The following is a 20563-nucleotide window of genomic DNA, read 5'->3' as shown; positions in this document are numbered from 1 at the left end:
GGCGATACCTCTTACCTACCAGAGGCACCTAGCGGAAAAACACGAAGCTTGCAATTTGAGACATTTTTTTGATAATCTAGAATGTAAATTGTATTTATTAATAAATAAATATGTATCTGAAAACATTAAAAAGAAATATATTTTTTTATTTTAAGGCAAAGATAAAATATTATAAAATGTGAATTTGTCAAAGGACCCCATCTTATTATTACATATATTTTATAGTCATATTTATTATTTAAATTTAGTTTATTAAGTTTTCTACATTGCGTCGTAGAGATTTTTGACGAATTCATAGTTTTAATACTTTTTATGTTTATTTAAAAAAAAAAAAAAAAACATCGATTTTTATAAAAATATAAATGTGTACATCTTGAAATCCTTTATATTTATACGAAATCTTATATTGGTATGGTCCCAATATTGAAGCTCGGTGTGGTAGGTAGAGGTATCGCCTTAATTATTATCAATATGATAGTACATAACTTATCTTTCAGTTCGATTATATATTTTGTATCAGCTGATAATGTCCCGTAACCGAACTTGGTGGTTATTAAATTATGTAGAATAAGTACCTACTACGTTTGATTATTACAGTACCTTTTAACCAATAATTAACAATCAAATTAATATTATAATATTATATTGTATGTTATTAAAATAGTGGGATATTAGCAATATCATACTTAGCATTATATGAAATTGGATGCAAAGATGCAATTTTATTATCAATGAATAATCGAGAATATAGTTTGTATTAACATTTATGACACCATCTAGCGGAAACTTCTTAAAACACGTTTCAAGTCAAAAACACTTTGACAATATACACATTTTAAACATACATAACATGAAAACACCTCAGATAATATACCTACTTAAATGGAAAAAAATCATTTTTTTTTAAAATACGAAACTCGGTGAGATTCGAACACGTTAAATCATTGGTTTCGCGCCAATCTGTGCATTAACCAATTATGCTACGATCCTCCTATTTAATTACGACAATTTAAACTAATGGGTCATACATTACAATATGCTTATTAAATTTGAAAAATGATTTTTTCTAGTGGGTATATACACGAGGTATTTTCAAGTTATGTATGTTCAATATAATATGGAATGTTACATTTTCAAAATACGCGTTTTAGTTTGAAAAGTGATTAGTATGGCGAGTTTTCATCATATTATTTTTAATGCCGAATTATTCGATTCATTTTGATAAATAAAATAATCGTTTATCTCGGACTATGGAATGGAGCACTATTTTCAAAATATTGTAAATGCATTTGTGCAAATACATACAATACAAAATATATTGTCTATGCAATAGGTATGCATTTATTTCGATTATCATTCATTTACCTCTCTCCAACAGGCTTTCTTTGCCATTGCTAAATGAAGAGTCTTGGAGGATTTCTTAAATGATTCAAGTATTTCATCTATATAGCTGGACTCCTTTGATCTGTGGAATTTTGTTTATCTCAAAAACAACACGCCATTGCGCGAAATTAAAAAGTAAATATGACCCACGCCATTTACACTTGACGATCAAAACATCACAAAAGCGATGAGCTTTCGTCATGTACAGAAGACACTTCGCGCAAGGATTCTGTTCGTTCACATATTATATGCCTATAAATAACGGCGTATCAAGGTATTGGATATTAAGGAGACGGGTTATATCAAAGAACCTCCAACTGCGCTGAATGCAAAAAGCACAGAAGCAGTGGAGAAAAATGGGGGAGAATTATGGTCATCAGTGAGTACCTACTAGAGGTGAGTTAGAAATACTGTCACCAGTTTGCGTACTCAAGTCTCGGCATGTACTACCCATACTCAGTTCGTGTGGCCCAATAAACTTGTTCCAAAAAACTTGTTTGAAGTTCGAACGCATGCCGATGAGATCATCGCCGCGACTCGCTAGTTAGACTTTCAATACTATTGACATTAAATGCAGGGAATGGGACGATTTGACACCGCGAACTGGCCTCCGCCGATTGGCCTCCGGTAATTGGCCGCCGGTACAATCGGACGCCGGCCCAATTAGACGCCGACCAATTCGACGCCGACCCAATTGGCCTCCGGGAGGATTGGACGCCGCATAGTTGAATTAAATGCGCAAAGGAATAGACGTACGTTACGATTTGTTGGAGTAAGTAAGCAAGTCAGTTTAATATGCTTCTATCTTCTCAGTAGTTGTACTTTATACATTTCGCACTTGACACATTTTTAATATAGATTGAGAATAATTATTATGCCTTATGATGTTTATTAAAAGAAAATAAGTCTTCCCTCGCTAAAACTTAAAGAATGATGTGCATAATCAATTAATTTATTGTCTATACACGGGTACTTATTTATATTTACAACAAATATTAAAAATAATGTTAGATGTTAGAATGAAAATTACATTATATTTCAGCGTTTTATCGACTTAATATTATAATAAAGCTTAAACATGTATATTATTATGCATAAATGCGTATTTTAAGATAGTATGAAATTAAAAACAAAATATTAAGTAAGTTATCTGCTAAGTATAAATGTTTCAGTAGTTTGATTGATAAGCTACTTAGGTACTGGGAAGGTACTGGGACGAAATCCCGAAGGCCGAAATCCCGAAAAATAAAAATAATACAAACATCAATAATTGCGCAATTTTTGCAAGAGACAAAAACCCAGTTTTTGTGGAAATATAAAAAAAATGTAAAATACACACATCAATAACTGCGCAATCGTGCGCGCAATTTTTGTAAGAGAGACAAATCTCATTTTTGCGGAAAATGGGTTTTCCGATTGCGCAATTTTTTTCAGGAGAGACCATTTTATAGAACGAATGGATTTTGTGTCTCTTGTAAAAATTGCGCAATTTACGATTGCGCAATTATTGATGTTTGTATTTTACATTTTTTTTTATATTTCCACAAAAAATGAGTTTTTGTGTCTCTTGCAAAAATTGCGCAATTATTGATGTTTGTATTATTTTTATTTTTCGGGATTTCGGCCTTCGGGATTTCGTCCCAGTACCTTCCCAGTACCTAAGTAGCTTATCAATCAAACTACTGAAACATTTATACTTAGCAGATAACTTACTTAATATTTTGTTTTTAATTTCATACTATCTTAAAATACGCATTTATGCATAATAATATACATGTTTAAGCTTTATTATAATATTAAGTCGATAAAACGCTGAAATATAATGTAATTTTCATTCTAACATCTAACATTATTTTTAATATTTGTTGTAAATATAAATAAGTACCCGTGTATAGACAATAAATTAATTGATTATGCACATCATTCTTTAAGTTTTAGCGAGGGAAGACTTATTTTCTTTTAATAAACATCATAAGGCATAATAATTATTCTCAATCTATATTAAAAATGTGACAAGTGCGAAATGTATAAGGTACAACTACTGAGAAGATAGAAGCATATTAAACTGACTTGCTTACTTACTCCAACAAATCGTAACCTACGTCTATTCCTTTGCGCATTTAATTCAACTGTGCGGCGTCCAATACTCCCGGAGGCCAATTGGGTCGGTGTCGAATTGGGTCGGCGTCCAATTGGGCCGGCGTCCGATTGTACCGGCGGCCAATTACCGGAGGCCAATCGGCGGAGGCCAGTTCGCGGTGCCAAATCGTCCTAGACCCTTAAATGCACGCGAGCGAGATAGTATAATACACGTATGTCTAGCGGTGATATAATCAACTGTCATTTTTCTCCCTTTCTCCCCAGTTGTAAAGTTGGTATAGTGAAGGACAGAAATGGTGACATGTTCATTTTATGGTAATACTATGGAGTTAGTTTTAGTTACGAGTTATGTTAGAGTATGAGACTTATATCGAGTTAACGTCAGTCTCAGAATAGGTACTAGTACTCGAGTTATGAAGTATTTACGCGATTATCTGGTTTTGCTTTGACAATGACTCACAATAACTGCTTATTTGGTGCTTAGCTTATCTATTCAGCAGATTATCTTCACATTTTCCCTGAAAATTGATGAATAAATCTGATACTGGAAGTGTTTTCATACTAACCTGAGATGTGATGTCATTTTTTAGCTAACATAATTAGTACGCAAGAGCCCAGAGTTTCGTTATTTATTCACTAGAAGTATAAGACAAAGAAACATTATTAATTTTGATAGATACATTGAATCCAAACCGGAAACTCTCCATGAAATTGTGTCCGCGTTTAACGAATTCATTGAACGCGAAATGGGAAAAATCTCGTTACATAATAACAAACGATCAGAAGAGAGAGAGCCTTTTTGTCGTCGCCATGACAGCCGAATATTACACTAGCGCGACCTATCGGGGAAAACACAAAAGAAGGAATTGTTTCAGTTTTTCATCTCTCGCAACGATCGCTACCGCCGTGGGGGGCGTAGAAAACTTCTCGGAAAATTTGCAAGACTGACATTTACCTGTTGGCCATAATCAAAATGTATTCATTGGAACGTTTAATAATGAAATCATACGTCATCACAAAATCGTGGAAGAAACCTTTCCCGATATTTATTATCATGTGCACCCGTAGTGACGTAGTTGGTAGGGATCTCGGTTCTAAATGCTTTCAGTCGCTAGTTCAATTCGACTGTAAAAAATATATTATTTTCCAAACGAGTATTTAATACAATGCAATTACATAATGAGTCAAAAAAATTGCTGTCAACCATACCTCGTAAGAGAATTTCTTATTAAACTCAACTTCGTCAAGCTCTATATGCTCCGCTTAAGGCGATACCTCTACCTACCAGAGGCACCTAGTGGAATAATAAGAAGCTTGCAATTTGAAACATTTTTTTGATAACTTGTTTTCGTTGAATTAAGTCGCAGCCATGACCTATTTTGGGTGAACGCTGTTACCTCGTGTCAGGCTCACCAGGCACCAATAGTGAGGGCTGTGCGGCTGGTCAATGCACTCCCTAGAGATGTAGATATTTTTGGCAATCCATTACATATTTTGTTTAATTTGTATTTTTTTTTGAATTATTGTTGTTTTTTTATTTTATTTCTTTTGTATAAAACTATGTTTTGCTTTGTTTTTTTCTCTTCCTTGTTTTTCTCTAACTGATTACTTGTAATTTTTATTCTTAATGTCATGTTGCGAACGTCCTGAATTAATAATTTGTTATGTACTCAACGTGTCTTTTTTTAAATAAATACATAATATTAAGGATGGTATTGGTTAGTTTTTTTTCAATTCATTAAGTCCGACCTACTCCAAACCGTAATCGATAAAACACATTGATATATCTATAAAATATCTAAATTTATGTATGGTATAATTTTAGATATTTGATAGATAAGCGATTTTTTTACTATTATCTACAATGGATTGGATTAGGCATGGTTTAATTGAATTTTAAAAACTAACAATCTACATAAATAATTGTAGTCTTAGTTCAATAAAAACAAATACGTTTGACTGACAAAGTTTAGTGTGCACTATTTATGCCGGATCTGAACAGCCTACCTCCACCTTTCGCCACTATTATAAGGTAGATTTTTAAATCAGTACTTACCTAAATTTGTACTAATAAAGGGGCAGTCTCAAATTAAATTAAATAAAACTAATACTATAAAATACATCAAATTATATTCTAGAATATTATTTAGTTGATTGCCTTTTCATTCTAAATGGATAAATCTTTCAATGACTATTATTAAGGCAACACAAAGCTGAAGGTTCGATTGTCTAGACAGTTTATTACAATATGCTCAAAATGAGTAAAGTATTTATTTTATATATAATGTACCTATTGTATTATTTTAAAATAACAAAATGGTATATTATTTAAAATATAAATAAAGAAAAAAGTTTTGCAAATAAGAATAACATAGATTTACAACGAATCCATCACCTGTTTTTTTAATAGAATTTTTTCATTGTTTGATCTCGATTACTCCTATAAATTATTATAACTGAAAGCTCAATATATTACTTATATACAAGTAGCAATGGGTGGAGGTAGACTGCACAATAAAGTTTGTCAGATATACTTATTTATTTTCATTAAAAGCGTACTTCAGTGAAACGGCAAATAATTTTCAATAGTAGGTGCGACGAAATTTCTCACTAGTCGCAAATCGGAGACAGATAGTCGAGGTGTCCGCACGTCGATTTGTTTTGTCATGGCGTCGGATGAAAATATTCTTAAATCGTGTAAAGATGACTAAAAAACTTTACGTATGTACCTACTTAAATAAGAAAACAAGTCAATGAATATACTATTATTATTTGTAATATGACAATATATATAACATTAAATGGACGCATGTGGTATTTTTATGACAAATTATATTTCCATCAGAACGCGTCATTTGCACAATCCGCGCATCGCCTAGACACGATCCTTTTAGACCATGCCTCAACTGAAGTATAGCCTTAAGGAGGAGACGCATGCCAGCAGAGAATCTAGCGGAAATATACGAAGCTTGCAATTTGAGATTTTTTTTTGATAATTTACAATTTCAACTGTATTAATTAATAAATATGTATCCGAAAACATTAAAAAGATTTTTTATTTTTTTTAAACTTAAAGATAAACTTACAATTGTTAAAAAATGTAATAAAATGTGAATTCGTTGCAGGGTCAAATCTTATTATTGCATTATATTTTATGGTCATAATTATCATTAAAATTTAGTTTATTAAGTTTTAGATTTTCTGTTGTTTATATTTTTGACTAATTCATCGTTTTAATATTTTTTATATTTATTTTTAAAAACATCGATTTTTATAAAAATATAAATGTGTATAACTTGATTTGAAATTTTAGTTTCATGAAAACAAATAAGTATGTCTGACAAAGTTTAGTGTGCATTTCGGATCTTCGCAGCCTACTTCCACCCTTCGCCAAATTAACAAACCAATCGATTCCTCTTGGGCCTAGGAAACATTTTGATAGGTAGGTAACCAGACATTTTAAAGACCCGTCGTTTTCAAGTTTTTGGGTACAAACATCTCGCAAAAAAAAAACGAGAATTACCTCGAACTCGCGTGCACAAAATGCGGCGTTCTTCGCAATATTCAAGTTTCAAGCCCAAGATACTGTCCAAATAACAAATTTCCGTATATACAACATGACCATGAAACAAATCGTTATGTATGGGTATAAAATCTAGAGCCTAACCTAGAAACAAGAAAAGGCTATCCAAGTATTCTAAAATAAAATTCTCAGAACTGGACTGGTTAAAGGGTGGCTCATCCGTGTATCCATATATGCCCAACATAGTTAAATAATCTTCAGGGCGCGAAAACTCAATTGAGCGGGTCACGTTGTGAGATGTGATGAATCTACAGTCGTCGCCACCGAATGAGATGGATGGTTAACACCAAGAGAGTCACCGCAATGCTTAGTGAGACCGATTGGAGAGATATCTCAGGATAGAGATTCTTGGAAACCGGTCGTCCAGTGGACAATGGACGTGAATAGTCTCTAGGGCCAACTAAAGTAATTATGTAATGGATTTTTCTCGAGACCGCCTGTAATGCGATGGCGTATCCGAAAATTTGTACGTAGGTATGCAGTTCACCGTATTCATCGTGAAATATTGTATCAAAAATATATGGTCATATATTAAAGACCGTCCAACCTCTTTGGGTCGTATAATACTGAGATAAAATCCATGTCTAAATAAAACATGGTTCTTGTCGGTTTACAGGAAGCCAGCGGCAAAATAATTTTGAAAATAGCCGACATACTGAATTATTTGTTAGGTTAGGTCAGGTTTTCATTCATGAATTTTGCCAAAATCAGTGATGACCATATAGTATACTGTCGTCTCTCTCCGATAAGAAAGCTTACGGCGAACTGTGCTGCGTTAAAATGTAATACGTATAATTTACATGTAAGCATGAGATGGCTGTTGGTTCAATTTACAAACGCCATTAAATACAAAATAAATGAGTAATACTACGTTTTTGTATTCGGCAAGGTAGGTCTCTGACCATTTTGTAATGATTTCAAAAAATGTGTTCTATTAGTTAGAAAATCTAATAGTTTTTAATAAATAAACATAACGAGATAAGAATGTATACCACTGTAGACAAAAAAATCCGTGGCTGTAAATAGTTTTAAGCTGGATGGATCCTCAAGTTTGGCAAGGCCAGTAAGCTCTACAAGATCATTCAATCATTCAATAATGATAACAGTTTCAAAAAACACTTCCTGCGTAAATTGCTAATAATTGTAATTATTCGTTAGTATTTATATGATTTTATAATAGCTACATTACTTAATGTACCTATTCTATATTATGTAGGTATACTCAAGACAAAATATTGCATTCTTATATCATATTCATAGAATAATAAATAATTTATTTTTGTTTTCTTTTTTCGCAGACTTAGCTATCTTTAGGGTAGAGCTGTCAGAACTCTGGCCACTGGATGGATCCGATGTGACTTCGTCGGGGTCAGGAGTTGGAGACGCCAACACCTTGACGATAGTCCTCTACGCGAGGAACAAGAAGGGAGCATCAGACACTGTCGTGTTGGAGAACATAGCGCTGAATGATGCGGAGAAACGGACAGGTAAGTCAAATTTTCACTTAAATTTAAATAAAACTTCGTTAAGGTCTATTTTATTTCCATTATTATAAATTCTGCATTGCCTAATATGTGTCTGAAACTATTATTCAATAAATAGCAGTATTTTGCGTCTGCTTGAGACTACACTATGTCCACGCCTTCTACTTTTTTAGATATATATTTTTTTTAAATGACAACGCCTATTTTATAAAAATATATATTATAAACTATGAAAGTGTGAATGGTATTTTAATTTGAAAGGAATGTCGCTTAATAAAATTAGCAGCTTTTCATCCAATGAGGCTTAAGAAATCACCATTCAAAATACATCCAAGGGGGATAAATCTAATAACTTATTGCTTTATATTATCCGAAAAGCCCGAGTTTTATTTAATCTGTGTCGTTTTGGCCTCTCGTATTTATTCAGAGCGCGGCGGATGAGCTTTTTCTTGAGAAACGCCAGAGCTTTAAGCTCCTTTAAAATTAACTTTATTCATAATGGCGGCGAGAACAGGTAAATACCGCTCGTCATTTCGACAAACTTTATCCTCTCCCTCGTAATTAAAACTCGGCGACAGTAGCGACGTCTGCCGTCCCTTCAGTGGTGTGCTTTGGAACTTGGAATCAAATAAACTTTTGAAATTTTTGCGTTGTCACTAAACCACGTTCTTCGGTAGCCTTTGATGGCTCAATACGAAATTTGTCGCCTTAACAGTTATTTAAAGCTTTCAAATAGCTTAAATATATTCTTAGATTGCGAAAAGTTTGTACAAACAATTATTTAACCTTTAAAAAATAATTTTATATTCTGAAAGTTTGTTTATATAACTTTTTTTTAATGAATTTGTTGTACATTTCTATTTGAATCAGTTTTCGCGATCCGCGTTTAACTTTTCCGCATCCTTGGGCAAAGGGGAAAATAATTAAAATTTATATTCAATGTAGTGTGTAAGTACCTTCAGTCATTAATAATAATTATAATAATAATAGATTTTTTTGTTTATCGGAACTCCATAACTGAGCTTTATGAGTAGGTAAGCTGCCTTCTAAACAAGAACTAGACCTTTGGTGCAGTAGTTTTTTGTGGGTAGAAATGAAATTGTTTGTTAATATATTAATTATCTTGATCGTTAACATACAAACTGCCACCAGAATTCATCCGATCAGGTGAGGCATTCTCTCGCTACAGTGGTCTCGAGCATTGTAAATCGATCAAAATTAGAAGTTCACGGCGCGGGATTCTCCGTCGCCTGATGAGGTTAGTGCAGTAATATTATATGTCATGCATAAAGTCTAATGACCAACCTATGTAATTATATATTTCAATTAAATATGATACTTATTCATGAAGAGTATTTATTTGCCTGCTATTTTTTATACAATGCGATCTGGCATTTATTATTATTGTGGGTATATTTTTCTCTTCAAACGCTCTAGAGTGTAGACGGTTCGACTCCATTCCTCTCAATATGTATGGTAAGGAATCAAAATAATAAATGGTGACATGTAATCATGATTCTTGCCTTTCAAATCCAGTGACTGCAGTCATATAAGATAGGATAAATATAAGCTCAGAATATCAGTCCTATGCGACATTTCTTTTACCACGGGAAAAACTCAGCTATAAATCGCAGTTCTCAGTTCCTAATGAATACGACAAAATATTCATCAAAGTCACCACCGCCTTGCGCTACAAAGAATTTTCCAGGGTTTTTGCAAGGCGGTTTCATATGCCCTGGCCGAATTCAAATTAGCAATACCAGATGCGGGTAAAAGAATAGTTTTCAATAAGGCATATTTCTCAGCCGGCACAATTTTCGTTTGCGTGCCAATGTCCTGAAAGAAACCTTGATAGTAAATCTAAATTTGGTCCGTTCATCTAATTTTTCTCTTCATCTCTAACTCTCAAATTAACCGAATATTAGGTAATATTATATTGTCATAAATGTCATAATGTAATTATACCTACATGGCGAATAACTGGAAATTAATTTCAAATGACGCTGTCATGTTGATTATTAATTTTCTTCATTATGCCAATTGAGTATAATAATAATAATTATGATGATGATGATGATGATGATGATGATGATGATGATGATGATGATGATGATGATGATGATGATGATGATGATAATAATAATAATAATAATATGATAGTTCTTTAAATAAAATTCTAAATCTACTCGATCTGTTTATATTATAGTCCGGGTATGATTTTACAAGCGATTATCCTTTCGCCGAAATCATTGTGTATTCTTACTCTTGAGTAAATATTTATGTCAAATAGTACGATACGATTTTCGTTAAAATTGAAATATATATAATTCACTTGATACGTATGTCACAACAAATAAAGACGAGTAAATATTATCTTTGTTTCTCTCATGATCTCGGTAGGGAACTGTAATAATATGTGAAAGATACAGCGGTATGTCTATTACGCGAATCCAGTAGAGTGGGATTTTTTGTTGTTTGTAAACACAAACAATCTTTTTTATAATTTAAAATACTAAAACGTAATATTTTATAAGCGTTTCGGGCAAAGTTTACTTTTTAATAATGCTCTTAGGCGCAAACCATATGCCGCCGAAACCGCAACTTCGCCTTCGACCGTACAGGGGAAACTCTGTGTAGACACTGCCATCTATGTTTGTGCCTGACAAGCCGTAGAATATTCCGCGGGCAACTTTATACTTGAAAAGATTAAAACATATTACGTGATATTATATTTTGATGGTAGACTTTTCGGCTAGGAGACAAAACACACTAATGTGATTAATTTGTCTGCATTTAGCTATGGAGGTATGCGCCCTCGTCAGTGATTGTTAACCAGGTGAAAGCGAATGATCTATTTTAAAGCGTAATATACTGCTACTGCGGACATCAGGTGACGGAATCGCAAAACATACAATTGTGTCGCTACATTTCAAAATCAGCCAAGTCCACCTTTAGGTATTTTTGACTTTTTTGTGAATTGCTGAAGAACTACTGCTTTCTAACATTTCTTTATTATCAAAATGTGGAATTTATTAATTTTAAATATTCTATACTCGAAATAATATAAACTTTCACACTTGTGACTGTGTATTTGAGAAAACAAAAGGATGTTTTTCTCCTATTCATCTATTATGGACTTGGCTGATTTTGAAATCTAGCGACACAATTATTCATAGTTAAGTATTTAAAACCTACGTAAGTATATAAAACTATTAAATAAAAAAAAAAAAAAAAATTTAATTAAAAAGGTACTTACCTTACAAAACTTACAATTTAAAAAGAAACTGTTATTAATTAAGTGACAACATGTAATTATTTTATAATTAGTTTGATCATTGAATGTAATTTGATAAGTTATTGGGTAAAAAAAATATTTTTATTTTAATACTTGTACAGGGCCTCCTGTTGAAATTACGTGGCAATTTTAAATCTCCCACTTCGTTAAAAAAAACTCTCCGACCATGTCCGATCCTAATAAGATCATAATATGATCTTATTATCCCATATTATAGGCCTCCACTTAGTGGAGGTTTGTATTAACAGATTTTGTTTTTACGAGAAATGGATATCAGCCACTTGCTTAACATATTAGGCCCATACCCTGACTCAAACACAAATTGAAAAACAATATGTGTATTTGCCAGACCCAGGATTCGAACCTGGTACCCACGATGCTATGTTTACACGGAATATTTTATTCTCAGAAAAGTATTTACTAACCATTCGTAACAAATTTAATTCTCCAGCTGTATAAAAAATGGTTTTCTTTAACATCACTGGTAAATCTTATTTTTTAATTTTTATCGACAATTATCTAGTTAGTCATCCAGTTAATAAAAATTGTTTAAAAAAAAACACACAGAAAAATCTGACGGTAAAAATATTAATAAAAAATGTCTTCAAAATTTTAATTACCTACTTTAAAAGGTTCCTAGTCGCTGCTTTTCATAATAACAAACCGCAAATGTATGACGATAATTTTGAAAATTAAAACCAAGCGAAACAAACAAACATTTAGCTAATCCTTTGTCCCTGTGCTCATTAAGGATGACTAACTTTTGTGAAAAATCGACCCCGACAATTTTATATCAAAATATTTGTAAGTACCTGTGTAAACTGTCAGTTCAATTCCTAGAATATGATATTACATTTCATTTGGATATGGAACAGTTCAATTCTGACAGCCAGACTTTTGCTGCGCACCTATCAATAAAATATAATGTGACAAACTAGCAACTTCGAAGATGGTGTTAATGATACTATACAATAAACGGTAGCTTAGTTATTTTCATATTCTAATAGTTAATAATTGTCCTCAATAATATCGGGAACCGGAACATTTATGATTTTTACTGAATAAACTGAAATATAGACCTATAACATAATATTATAGAATATAGTCACTGAAAAAAATAATACGTTTGTCATACAGTTGTCAACTTCTATCTGTTTCACTATTTTATTATTTCGATAACCCATATATCAGTAGCGATGAACCTATGCCACGCGTATTATACATATTTCCCATGTTTGGATAGTCCGTTTAAAGGAAAAATAACTCTAAAATCTTGACCTGAATTATGCAAAACGTCCTGCAATTCTGAAAGAGCAATAAGAAATGTAAAATAGACATGAATTTTTGACGGATATTTATTTTCTGTGATTAAGCTGATGAAATGGGAAAATTCTTCTAGAAATAAGAGCTAAAAAAGCTCTCAGTTCTGAACGAAAATTAGCTGAATCTAACTGTCATATTCATCCATCTAATAAGATCGTTAAATTATTTATTTGAAAAAATATTGTAATCCTGTTATTAAATTGACTGCTGACTAGATAATTAGATAATTACTAATTAATTACCACATTCAAAAAGCATGCTAATTATATCTAATGACCACCTAATCGTTACGCGCCTAGCGCGTCTTTAGCGCTGAATGACTTAACAGATGCATAGGTACTAACCTTTATATCGAATGATAATACTAATTTTCGAATTTCGAAAAAACATTTATATTATATATTATTTATTGTCACAAATAATGGCAGAAAATTAACGAAACGCTCAATAATTATTGTAATGGTATTATTAAATTCTATGTATTGTTTCTGAGCTTTTAGTAGATATATTGACGATTGTGATATGGAATGCAATATTAGTTACGTTATGTGCTGATATTTAATACAAATTCAGATACTAATTGTAAGACATTTCAAACTATTTGAAATTCTAGCAATATTATTAACAAGAAACTTAACACGTGTATTCGCGTTCTTAGTGACCCCAAAAGGGCTTATTTGGAAATGTGGAAATCCTTGCGCTATTGTCATTTAGGGAAATTTCTCGGTATTGAGAAATATGAATACATCGCTTCCTGAAAGTTGAAGATTATTAATACCTCCATTATATTGTGTTGTATTATGTAAATTATAATATACGCTACATAACGCAACGTATAGACCTTCATCGAATGGTGTAACATATTATATTTACGAAGATGGGTTATTGGCCATTCGTTGAACACCTTGTATAATGGCATTCAATTAAAATATATAAAGATGCTTTTATCACAATGAATGGAATCCGTGATCAAATACGCAACATAAAAACGTGTGCTCAATGGCAAATGCTGTCTACGAGCATTTAATTGAGGTGCTGTGGTTTGAAAAAATTCAAGTTCACATGTGACCAAGATGAGTGAGTCGATTTTTTAAATTATTATCAATGTGTTTAACATTTCGTAAATAAGTTCTGATTATCAAATGATTCATTATTACTATTCTAATAAAGAAAACTACATATTCTTTAAGTTTATTTTTTTAGTGTTTAAAGAAGAACTAGGGCTCGAAATGGACTGGGCTACGCTGGAGCGTGGCAACGTTTTGTGTAATCCCCAAGATTATCGCTCCGTTTCGAAAAATAAATGAGCGATGAATAATAATTACATTCATTTATCCCATACCCTGTTTAAATTTTCTAATTTAATTTTAAAACTTTAAATATTTATAACGTGTCGTAAATCCCATTTTTTACCCGCAGTGCTGACAATATTTGCATTCTAATGTAGCATGCCATAGGTTCAAAGGCTGTTATTCTAATTGAACGTTTGAGTCGATAAGTAGAAAGTAACACACTTACTTTTATGTAGGTAATATAAGTACCTACATAAAATTGGGTAAATATGTTAATATTTTCAGAAAATTATCGAGCGTTCGGGTTCGTAAAATTTTCCATTTCGAGCGCTGAAAAGAACATGTCAGACCAAACCATTTAAATGATATTATTACTATGAAAATCATAATAACATTTTTAGACCATGTTCATATAAAATAATACAATGTTAGAAAGAAAATGCTTATAATTTTGCATACAAAGCAATTATTACGTGTTTGAATCTTAAAGTAGGTGATGATATTGTAAAAACTCTTTCTTAAATTTTACTTGTACTCATTTAATCTTCAGAATCTCAACAATTATAATAAAACAAAATTAATGTCTGTTTGGATGGCGAAATATTTTTACATACCTGTTGTTACTAACGCCTCGGTGTCAATTTTGAATCTTAAATGTGGAGAAAAATAATTTAGACTATAACAGTTCCGAAGAGAGCTCACTTCAAACCCCTTTTAAACGTAAAATTTGTGTTGTTATGTCAAACGCAAGACAGGTTAGGCTCGTGCGGCCACACTTGGAAGCTCAAGATTAATTCGCATATTTTCATACGTTCTCGGTAATTTTCGTGACGAAAAAATAGTGACAAAAGGTGAATTTTCACGATCAAGGGCGATCGTGGCAGACGGTTGAGCTAGACGGTTAGTCTAATCATTATCCGACAAGGTAATTTGAGCTTTAATCATTATCCGATTTCTCGAGGCCGTTTTAGTATTAATTATAAAATATATGTTTTAATCTGTGAGTAGGTATCTACCCAGAATCGCGAGACTAATGAAATTGTTCATATATTCGGTCATCGGTCACTTTTGTGTGAACGCCTTTGAAACAGATATTCTGATATGATCGGAATCATTATTATCAGATAATCAAAAGATATTCAACCACATGTTAGGATCCTCGTTTCATAAGATCGGTGTAAGATGAACTATATCCAAACTAAAGCAATACATGTTTCTGGTACAAGAGCTTGCAAATCCCATCCAACTTATACTCAACAACAACAATGCTCCGGAAGTAAACGCAAACATGTCGTATTATTTATTCTGATGTTTACTTTCAGTCATTTTACTAAAGGCAACCATTACATATAAATAATGTATATTTATATACGTCCATCTATCAATACGGCGTCCATCAACTGACAATGCATTTAATCTACCGTCAATTCGCAATCTGAATTAAATACTAATTGTCAATTGATCGACGTATTTATTACGTATTTTATGAAAAATTACCAGGTGGCAGTTCCACCTGTCAACATTCTTGCCGATTCTCTCAATGCGTTTAATTTATTCAACGCGAAGACAGCGAGAAAATATGTCTGTGTGTTTATGTATGTATTGCATGGCCCCCACAAGGGGGGGGCTGACAGGGCTCTAGCCTAGGGGCGCGGGTTTAGGGGGGCCTGGCGTGGCGGGTTGACCACATAATTGAGATAAACACACATCTTAAATTTACTCTAATAGTAAAAAAGTCGCCTGCGGCGCTACCTATTTTACTTCGGTGTTATTACCATTTTAAAATATATGGTTGTGCGATGCAATTTATGGTCATTGTGGGTTGATACTCAACAACTCCATATTCGATGTGTTAAAAATTGCTAAAAATACATTTTTATTGACTTCGAACACCATTTAGAAAACGCCACTTCAGAACGTCAGACTGCCTTTAACCTTAGTGATAGGTAGGGGGGGCTGCCAAAGATCCTGGCCTGGGGGCCCGCTTCAGTATGTGGGGGCCATGATGTATTGTGCTATAATTATGATTAGATGGGAATTTAACATATTAATATGATTAGAAAAAAATATCAACTAAAAAAATTACTTAAGCTAATAACAATTTAAAAAATACATATATCACTAGCAAAGCAATATACATAGGTTTACAATATTCATAGCTATAGAACGCGTCGATTTTAATGCCACTATAGATTTGTTGGTATTTATATCGATAAAGTCGATGTATTTTACATGAGTAAGCGTATGAACGAAGTACATATTATAATAATTTGTGACTAAGCGATTAAATGCATCGCGTATGAGATATATGCAACGTTTATGTTCTATATAATATATATATATATATATATATATATATATGCGATCGCGCAACAGAGACACAAACTCTTTCGCATGAAGACAAGCGAGAGACAGCTTATGCATTACAGATAGACAAATAAATCAAGAAAACATTATAATGTAATGAGTTATGGCTAATAAATGATAGGGAGTTGTATAGAAAATATGACGCCACAAACCTGTCTGTAATAAATAATCTGATATTTTACATTTTACTGAAGGCGACAATATGTTTTTTTAACGAATGGGAGAGGTGATCAAAAATCGTGTTACGTCATTTATGGATGACCCCTAAAAGGGAATGAAACCCGTAGGGATGACGACAAGACATTAATTTTATTTACTAATATTGTTGTATTGAATTACTAAGCAGGTCGTTAAAGAAAGGATATTTTTTTCAATGCTGTGAGAATTGTAGGAAAACAAGTGGATGAATTTCCCAATTATTTATTCATGGTATAACTTTCACAGAGTTCATTTAATTAAGGGTCTCCTAAAGGTTAAATTTAATGACGGGGACGTTGTCTAGTAAGGGTATTGAGTTCCCGATTATAATAATGACAACCGGTTGCTAACAATATTTGTGGGAAGGTTAGTAAACAATTTATATTATAATAAATGAATAATTGTTCCCGCATACATGCGTTACCATGGTTACTTTTACTATTAAATAGGCCCTGGACTAATATTTCGTAAAATAATAATTACAAGAAAAAAAGAAGTTTTTATATACAACGTTTTTAAATTTTCTGTTGAATCATATTATAAACTTGACTTAACTAGCTTATACGATCAAAAAAAATTGTACTTGATAGAAATACTGAATAATGAAATGTCATTTCATATTGATTTTAATAGTAAGGCACGTATATATTATTTACAACAATTTAGTTTCTAGGACCCCCTAGCAACCAATAATGGTATCAAAATGACTTTTCATACAAAACAGAATTAACTAAAAATGAATTCAATTCGACTTAAAGATGGCTAAAAGTATTTAAAAAATCATTGGGATCGTGTTCTGATATATTCTAAAAGTTTCAACTGTCTAGCTAGTCGGTAAGCTAGTTAAAAATCGATTGCAAGATTTGTACCGAACAAATAAGAAGAACTTTGTTCCAAAAAAATATTAATAATTTAAAATTTCAGTCTCCATTGATATTAATGGAAGTGAACGTGATCAATTTTTACCGATAGCGTTTGTGTTTTTAAGTCGTAAATGAGATTTTTCCCATTTTATAGAATCTAGGCCCTGTGGTAAATCCATGATAACTATCTTAGAAACCGAGAGCATCAGTTATTTGTTCTCCCAAGGAGCAGAACTAACCTGCCATTGGTGATGTCAATTGGAAGGGCAATAACTATGTTCAACCAATTCGCTTTGGATGTTAATATATTCCACCTACGTGAGCATGAGTATAGGTGTACGTTGTTTTATAAATTCTTAAAATAGGGTCTGCTTAACTCATCCGGTGTACTTCCTTGTACCTATATATTTTTGTATTTACAGTTTTCTACTGTTTAATAACTTAATACTGATTAATTTCTTTTTTATATAATACTGTTTTAATAATATTTCTTTGTTTCTAAGTGTCATGTTGTGAATGTCTTAAATTAATAATTTGTGATTTTCACTATATGTTTAAAAAAAATGAATGCCTGTACATTAATGTTATAATTAATAAGTAGATAGTCTTCTTCTGTCCGTGTAAGAGATGTGCCTAAATTTCTTTCAACCACACCTTGACTGCATCATTGACTTCAGACATATCACAGTTCTGTAGTTTCATCTGCGCCAGATTCGCAGTTTGAAAGATCATCGAAGTATCCTCACATCTTTATATTATTTCACATTCGATCATTGATCTTCCAAACTGCGAAGTCCTGCCGGTGTTAAGTTAGCTATTTTTTATTATTAGATTTTTCTAAAATTCAAAAAAATATCCATAAAATCGTATACATGAACTACCCACATGATAATTTATTATGCTTGTATATTATTATGTAGCAGTGATGGATTTTCTTGTAAATAAAAATTGAATTAATTTAACGTCCAAGACATTCCACATTGCATTCTCGTTTGTGCTCTGAAATTTTCTCTTCAATTTAAAAAAAAAAAAAAAAACGCCTTGCATTATTATTACTAGATTTATTATTAATAGATTCAAATATAACACAACTGATTAACAACAACGACACAAAAAAACCAACGGCCTAAAACCATCAGATGATTTACCCAGAATGATGATGGCTTTGATATAGTACCTATACTATTTATAGTGGAACAACACTTAACCTAGAATTTGCGTAGATTGCGATTTCTTCTACTGTGCACGAATTGCATCGTTTTCTTTCACTCGGCGTCGTATTTTCTGATAAAACTATCAAACTTCATGCTTATGTGGTATATTTATAGTCATAATCACATAATCTGATGTATCTTAAATACCTAAATATGTATTTTATTTAACTACCCATTTCAAATTAAATTGAAGTAGATATAAAAATTTAATGTCATATAAATGAAGACTGATTTTTATCTTAGAATAAACCATAGACATCTTACTAATATTTTTCAATGACATTCTAACATTTTGAATTCATTCTTATTTTTCCTTTATAAACAATCAATCATATTCATGGCAACATTATCCGAAAAATATTTACAATAATTATTGTCATACTTAACCAGCAATATAATGAATATTATGACAAATCTACTTAAGATGCCATTAATGTCAAGTAAAGAGTGGCTATATAAAGCGTGCCTTAATACATAAAATGTTCATTATTCAGTCCGAATTGAAAGTGTTTGGCTCAGATTTGGGGTGTAAAAAAGGTTGGCCAACCTTCCCCTGCATAAACGAGGGCATTCGGCTTTTTAGGTTTAGATACTCAATTTTCTTTCAACTATTATGACCGTTTGTATCAACCATGTGGGTATATTAAAGGAAAATGGTTCATTCATTTATCATTTTTGGGGAAATCATTATGCCTAATTTGGTAACACTCTTGGAATATATTTTTACACTGCAATGACATTTAATTGTGCAAGCAACATTTTCATTTAGAAAAAGAATATTTTCCAGCAATAATAATTATTTGCATTCCAAATAGTTTCAATTGTCTACCTTATTTATAATATGACAAGCAAACGTATGTTATTCGTACGGAGAAGAATTGACGCTTTAATTTCAATATTGAGTGTAATAATTATGCAAAATTTAACATTTCTAAACCGCCCAGGATATCTAAATAAAACGAAACCGCCGAGTAATGAGTGTATTATCACATCTTCGCTAATGACAATTTGCAGCATTTTAGAAGAAATGTGTGTTGCCCACGATGAACGAATAATAATTAATGTCCATTTATGAAGACGTGGATCACAGGTTCGACTACCGGATTTGATATATTCACATGTTTTACGTTTTTTGTTATTTCTTATTTAATTTTTGAGATATTTATGCGGACAGGTGTTTCGGACTATTACCCAATTTTTGTTTTATTTCTCATCGTCAAGCTATTAAAACGTCGATGGGAAAATTTTGTCAAAATATATTTTTATTATTATTTGTTTTATACTGCATCGTTTACTAAAACACTCGATGTTAACATTAAAACAAAATTACTAATTGTGGAAATCTCCGATTAAATTTAATATGTCACATTTTCAGAAGATTTTCATATTTATATAGTTTGAATAAATCAAGTTATTCACAGATTTTTACTACAGTCTCTGCTTAATATGGAACAGCGTTTT

At 32.0% G+C, this 20563-nt stretch overlaps 1 protein-coding gene across 1 annotated transcript in view; it reads left to right on the top strand.

The window, feature by feature from the left end:
* Window positions 1–20563, top strand: part of LOC147071446 (B-cell receptor CD22-like) — a 939709-nt gene that overhangs the window by 828011 nt on the left and 91135 nt on the right. Inside the window, exon 14 of the mRNA XM_085948586.1 lies at window positions 8365–8553. Within this exon, the coding sequence (XP_085804712.1) occupies window positions 8365–8553 (189 nt within the window). The remainder of the gene's footprint in view (window positions 1–8364; window positions 8554–20563) is intronic.

This window comes from Rhyacophila brunnea, unplaced genomic scaffold (genome assembly GCF_057557595.1).
Source record: "Rhyacophila brunnea isolate RB1 unplaced genomic scaffold, BYU_Rbru_1.0 scaffold_20, whole genome shotgun sequence".
Classification (NCBI taxonomy): domain Eukaryota; kingdom Metazoa; phylum Arthropoda; class Insecta; order Trichoptera; family Rhyacophilidae; genus Rhyacophila; species Rhyacophila brunnea.
The sequence above is the reverse complement of the archived record's forward strand: the minus strand, read 5'-3'. Positions and strand labels throughout refer to the sequence as shown.